At 35.1% G+C, this 6,973-nt stretch overlaps 1 protein-coding gene across 1 annotated transcript; it reads right to left on the bottom strand.

The window, feature by feature from the left end:
• Nucleotides 1-12: 12 nt before the first annotated feature.
• Nucleotides 13-4,069, bottom strand: LOC134817532 (uncharacterized). Its single transcript, XM_063826676.1, has 5 exons — nucleotides 3,885-4,069; nucleotides 3,036-3,188; nucleotides 2,101-2,194; nucleotides 726-884; nucleotides 13-549 (listed from the first exon to the last, which is right to left on the bottom strand). The coding sequence occupies exons 1-5, from the start codon at nucleotides 4,034-4,036 to the stop codon at nucleotides 409-411; spliced, it is 699 nt and encodes a 232-aa protein (XP_063682746.1). The 5' UTR covers nucleotides 4,037-4,069; the 3' UTR covers nucleotides 13-408.
• Between the last annotated feature and the right edge of the window lie 2,904 nt (nucleotides 4,070-6,973).

Consider the following 6,973-nt stretch of genomic DNA (forward strand, 5'->3'; position numbering starts at 1 on the left):
GGCGATTTTCCTAATAAGAAGTTGAAACCAATGTCTCAATAATATGTGCTATGTAGGTTATGATTATCGAATAATTGATTGAAATTATTAATATGTAAATTACAATATACAATAATTTAATTCGTAATATTTCATTAAATCATAAGTAAAATAAGAACTATACAAAGCACCACTAGCTTGTACAACTTAGTGATCGATCTACGAATATAATAAGTGAAATTCATCTAACCGAGTAAAATCTTAACGAGCAAAATTTAATTTTTATCAACCAGATTATTAACGCCAGATCAAAACTTCAGATAGTGTTATATTCATGGAGCAGGATTGATTAATTTTGACTCTCCTCTACAACAAGTTTCTCTGCACTACGACAAGTTTCTCTTTCTGGTACGTGCATCACCTCCCCCCTCAGAACTGTCCCTCCTGGCACACCAGTACCTCCATATACCTCCTGTCCTCTGACACCCCGTACCCGGTGAACGCGTCCACTATTATCTCCGCATCCTCCGGGAACGACCTACTCAGCCTCCTCAGGTACGCCTTCATAGACTGGGGGAGAGGTTTAATTTGTTATAATTATATAATTGTTGGGAAATGTCGAAATGAAGGTTTGAAAACGGTTTGCATTTATTACAAAAGAATTTCATCCAAGTTATATGGATTCTAAAATCACATCATTGCGGCCACTGTTTAAAAGTTTGCTTAATAGTACACTTAATTCTGACCTTGAACACTTTCTTGGCACTAGTCCAGGTTATGGGTCCCCTCTTTCCCACTACGTAGCACAGCCTGTCCTTGTCCCACCCCAGGATAACATCTATCACGATAGAGGCAGGAGGGTGCATCGGATACATATCCGGGATATAGAACCGAATAGCACATAGCTGAGGGTAAATAAATTAATTGTTCTTAGTGGGGGTTATCATTATGATATTATACCATTTATTATTAAAAATATAGTGGAATTGTTTTGCCACTTTCCATCCAAAAATGGTATGTTTTCCGTCATTATCTCTCGTCATTAAGCAATTTTGCTCACAAAGGCTGACAAAAATTATGACTATTCATGTGCGGTCATCTTCTGGAGAGTACCACATATTACTAGTATTAGTACCATCACAGGGTATAACATAGAATTTGGTTGATAGATCAAATATTTGGTGTGTACTGTGACCTGTGTGTATGAAAATCATACTGTTCACAGGATATAATGCGTTGATAAACCTCCTCCTTTAGCATCTAGCCGGTGGGGCTGCAATAGCCATTGTTTTCAGTGAAGCGTGAAGAATTTCAGCTGTCTATGTGCATTGTGCTGCAACCAATAACAGAGCAGATGGTTTTATTTAATGAACCATATGATCAAAAGGCTCGACATATCGAAATAAGATGGGGGTTATTGACCAAATTAATTAGTTTATCTGAGAACAATCCCCACCTATCAGCAGCTATATATGACAATTTTTATTCCGTAATATGATTATATCTCTGCTTGGGACCATTCGCGTCAAAATCAACGTACCCACAAATTCAGGAGCAATATTTCTGCTCACCAACCTGTCCACCAGCTCGACAAATTCTTATGATTTGAATAAAGCCTCAGCTGACAAGCCACGTTGACGTATTTTGATCGGCCACGTACTTATCTAAACTTGTTTAAAACGTCATAAAGACGCATGAAACTTCTTTAGCTGGCTTCGTTTCAAAAAATCTGCTATTTTCTGCAGAAGTAATCACTCCCATAGAATATGTTTCAAAAGTAACAACCTATTTGGACCAATAATGAAGGATAGCATGTTTTCATTAATTTATAACCTACCGGATCTTTATTTTATTTGTCAATAGAGTTATTTGACTGCTTGCCCAATAAAGTCCATATCAAACTTACGGCCCAGAATTTGTCGACGTGGAATGATATTTATATATTATAATATTAATTGATCTGTATTTTGTCGACGTACTTATTATGCAAATACTTCTTGCTGCTTGGCCTTGTCAATATTTTGGAGGATTGTTTTGGAGCTTCTTAAATTTAAAACTTAACTAATATAAAATTAATTATCATTAATCATGATATTATATTATGTAATTATGGCCACTTACCATGCCATCCTCCTTAGGATCCGGTCTGCTAACTATCCGTACTGGTCTAGTCCTTTCGAATCTCAATCCCATCGAGTTTAGTCCCTCGAAATAGCTGTGGGAATTTTCTTAATTGGATAAAAAATATTATTTCAAACAAGTAAGTAATGCGATAATTTGTACTGAAAACTTCTTTGATTAAAGTTTAAAGCTTTAGACACATTTCTTTAATCTGATATCATATATCTGATATCATATATATAATGTTTATCATGTCAATTACCAGCTATCAAATTAATTAAAAGCGGTCAAACTTTAAAGAAATTTTAACCACCTTACCACACCTGCCAGGCCAACGCTCTCCTTTTGATAAGAAATATTATTGCTAACTTTCTTTGGTAGATTACTATGGTAATTGGTAAGGCACGAAACTGAAAGCCTCCTAACTTATATTTACGATAAGTCTGCTATATCTTGTTTATTCACTTATTATTTAGGTTACTTAAGAAGATGATTATAATAAAATAAGATAGCTTCCTAACTTACTTTAGTAGATGATTGTAATAAGGAGGAATAGCCTCCTAACTTAATTAAGTATATGATTATACTTATAGTAAAGTAAGCTTCCTAACTTAATTAAGTAGATCATTATACTTATAGTAAAGTAAGCTTCCTAACTTACTTTAGTAGGTGATTGTAATAAGGAGGAATAGCCTCCTAACTTAATTAAGTATATGATTATACTTATAGTAAAGTAAGCTTCCTAACTTAATTAAGTAGATCATTATACTTATAGTAAAGTAAGCTTCCTAACTTAATTAAGTATATGATTATACTTATAGTAAAGTAAGCTTCCTAACTTAATTAAGTATATGATTATACTTATAGTAAAGTAAGCTTCCTAACTTAATTAAGTAGATAATTATACTTATAGTAAAGTAAGCTTCCTAACTTACTTTAGTAGATGATTGTAATAAGGAGGAATAGCCTGGTGATTAGCCAGACAAGAGCCGTTCACTTCCGGGTACCACGGTGTGGATAACCAGTAGCTGTTCTCGTAATCTCTTATCTCAAACGGTTTCGGAATCTTTGTCGGATTCAGGGTGTACCTGAGATGAAATTTGGAGGTTTATTTCTTCAACAGTATTGTTTTTGTTGATATAGACGGTGCCGGCGGCTCTGATGGCCAATTTATAGAAAAATATAATTACATAATGATATGATAATAAAACATGGTTAAGAAGAATGGGTCATTAAATTAAATCAAGTTAAAATAGATGTTAAGTAGATGTTTAGTAGTAAAATACCTTACCGTTGACATTTTGTACGGTTGGAATTATAGTTCACGGATAAAATTATGACAGCTTTTTTTGTTAACTAGACATGATAACTTTGTTAATGAGAATTTAATCAATGTAAATTTTCACAGCGATCTGGAGTAACACAAACAAGCAACAATAATTAAGTTCACTGGCAGTTTGACATATTAAACGGTGAAAGATTGCAAACTGTCAAACTTCTTTCGTGGTCAGTTAAAAAGTTGCACGCTTCAGTCGTTTGCTTGCAAAATATGTCTGGGCCAATTTTAACAGGTAACCACTCAAAAATGTCTTTAGTCTATCTTCCGCATATTTCGAAAGATTTCTCCCTGAATCCTAATTTTGCTTGTCAAATATTTTTCTTTATTTCTATATCTTGTTAATAAAACCATTTTCCCTTGTCACTTGTTTGTCAAAGATTGTTTACCTTGTTTGTCTAAGAGCTTAGTTTTAATCCCGAGTTAGTTAATAATCACGAGTAGTAACCTGGGACAAGGTACCGAGTAGCAGTATCTGTTATTGGCAGCGTTTGCCTGATCCTTCAGGTCGATCAGGTCTATCTTGGGATTGAGCAGGGCAAAGTGTAGGGTGGAAACAAACAGGGACAAGTTTATCAGGATCAGTAATGGAATCTTCATGATCTTTCAATATCTTTACATTCCTTTTTGTCTGCAGGCAAAAATGTTTTGTTAAGCCGCCCATGCACTTTATTGTAATTTAATCAGAATAATTTGTTTAACTTTGTACGTGGTAAAGTGCAAATTTAAAGCCCGTATTTTCTAATTAATTTAATTTCAATGATTAGTGTCTCACCTATGTTCTGTTTACCTACGAAAAAATAAGTCGATTCTGAAAGATCTAATAAAATAATTGTGATCACATTCACATTAACGATCACATTCACATTAACTTGATCCAAATACGATTTACTTGAATGACTTTGAAGCGGACTACTACTAGGCATAGGATTTATTTGAAGTTGACATCAAATTTATAATTTAGATTTTTACTTCTGAGATAATCTTATTGATAACAACTATTGTAAATTGTAAATGCTTATTTTAGATCATGACCGAGCTTGTTAGTTAAGATTGTTTGAAATTGAAGTGGTACTGAGTAAAGGAGTGGAAGTATAGCTTGTAATTGAACCCAATATTACCCCAACACTTCCCCTTCTGTAATCCAATAAACCTGTCTTTAGTCCACCCTGGCCTAGTGTTAACATAACTGTATTGGGAATTGCTATAACTTTGTAGATAAGTAGATAGTCTGATCGTTTCATTCGATTGTAAACGTTAAAAGTTAGGAGTGAATGCGTGCTATTTGTCGTCGTTTTGTTCCGTTTGAAGTAATACTAATGTTGTAGCTTCTCATGAGCTTATGTCAGCAATAGTGAAGTCAATCCCGATCAAAATGATCAATCCCGGGATTCCCGAAAATTGGGAAATTAAATCGGGATTACCGAAAGCAAATGGCGCTTATCTTTAAGTCCCATTTTGTATAATAAGGTCATGTCCATGCCATGACCCAACTTTAAATTGTATGTACTTGTATGCTGTTTAAGTTCAACAGTAGAATTAAAGCTGCCTCATCATTTTTCAAGAAGATACCACAAGTGTCATCATTAGCCTTCTTTTCTCAAGTAGTACCTTAAGAGTAAGACTACTATTGCACAAACAACTTTGGGCCAATTCTATTACGGACTTTTATGCTCCGTCCTGCTAGCTGTTGGAAAGGTCCGTCCAGGCTTACTGAGTTACTCGATCAGGATGGCCTGATCGTTTTTATAGCAGCGTCCATAAATGCCAGCATCTTCCCCTTAACCCCTGTTTGGGCGAAACAACCCATCTCAATTTTAATAGAGATACGTGATGTACTTTTTGGCTGGCTTCAGGACTGCTGGATGGACCTTTCGTTTCGTCCAAAACTCATATTATTTAGCGCCTTCTTTTTGTTTTGTTCGACCTTGACTACCTGGGGACCCCAGGCTTTAATGTTCATAAAGATTCGGCGGAATGACAGCTGCTGAGCGCCGCCCAGTAACAATACAGCTGCTTACAGTTACAATACAGTTGCTTACAGTTACAATCTATCTGCGACATTCTAAAATCTGATTAACGCTATCGTGTAACTGTATATTGCAGTCAATTCATTCGCATATTTTAACATTTGCAACTATAACACGCAGTGGGATCAGGTGCCGAATACTGTACGTGATATTGGGGTGGTGGGTCATATTTTCTTCCAAAACACAGTTAGTACTTTTGTACTAAGTGGTGGGTCTGCTGCTCATTTCCCAGAAAAACAGTTAGTACAAAGGGGGGTGTCCAACTCCAAAAAAACTCATTTTACCTCAAATTTCAATTTTGGGAATTATTATGGGAATTAAATGGGTTATTTGGGTTTTGAGGTTTTTTTGGGTTTTTAAAAATTTTTTCCTTTTTTTGTAACTTTTTATCTAACTCGACTTTATTGAAAACAAAAACCATACTGAATAGTGGGTACAATTTGCCCATTTCCCAAAAAACAGTTAGTAAATTGTACTAAATATAAGTGCAGGTCTTAGGTCTAATTGCCCCAAAAAACAGTTAGTAAATTAAGGTATTATTTATTAAACACAATGTGATTGATCTTTTGCATAATCTTAAAAAGTGGCCTTTGTTGATTTTTCCACTTAAGAAGGAACAGTGTTTAATTTATTTTAAACTTATTTAAACTACTGGTTCTTGGATGATGTGTCATGTAGTACAAACATGTTTCAGTACATACCATCACCACTAATGTAATGACCTTTTAAAAGGTTGTGTCCATGCGAGTCGTATGATACACTGAAACAGCTTTATATCCACCAGCATGCTCTTTTTACTACAGCTCAGGCACGCGCAGCCTGCTACTAAAAGGGCCCAGCATTTTTCAGCCAGCAAAGCATTGTATAATCTGTATTTAATTAAGTATAGATATCTCAACTGTTAGTTTTATTGTTTACATTCAATATCGGATCCTATTAAAACAAAAAGTCATGTTTAATGAGCTGTTTAAAGAAATTTCTGGGTGGGTATCTTATTTTATATACCAAGACACAATTAGTACCGTGATTTCTCAACAATTAGTACCGCAAAAGCCGGCAAAAGGGGTGGGTGTCTTAATTATTATCCGGAAAAACAGTTAGTACCGCGAAGGGGGTGGGTGGGTCTTTTGAAAAATTCCAAAATTACGCTTAGTCGCCGTCACGTACAGAAATTAGTATCTGATCCCCCCATAACACGAGTATTGAAAATTCCCGAAAATTGGGAATTGAGCAAATTTCCAGGTCGGGAAATCCCGACCGAAAATCGTCGGGAAATTCCGGAGTTCGGGAATCCCGATGTCGGGATTGACTTCACTAGTCAGCAATAACCGCAATCGTATTGTGGAAATATGAATTGTTCGATTTTTTACTACAACTATTGAAGTATAGGATCATATTTAGTATGGGATCATACTTAGTATTATATATAATAGAGGTTCAATGTAATAAGAGTTGTATCTGAAAAATCTGCACATTTAATTCTATAATCCCAGCTATACTAAATACT

Source organism: Bolinopsis microptera, chromosome 6, assembly GCF_026151205.1.
Source record: "Bolinopsis microptera isolate Bmic1 chromosome 6, MBARI_Bmic_1.0, whole genome shotgun sequence".
NCBI lineage: Eukaryota > Metazoa > Ctenophora > Tentaculata > Lobata > Bolinopsidae > Bolinopsis > Bolinopsis microptera.

Excerpts from the sequence above, each read along its gene's own strand:
- LOC134817532 (XM_063826676.1), bottom strand. The coding sequence starts at position 4,036 with ATGAAGATTCCATTACTGATCCTGATAAACTTGTCCCTGTTTGTTTCC. Across the intron at positions 2,195-3,035 it reads TATTACAATCATCTACTAAA|CTATTTCGAGGGACTAAACT; the intron begins GTAAGTTAGGAA and ends AAATTCCCACAG. Across the intron at positions 550-725 it reads GTGCCAAGAAAGTGTTCAAG|TCTATGAAGGCGTACCTGAG; the intron begins GTCAGAATTAAG and ends CCTCTCCCCCAG.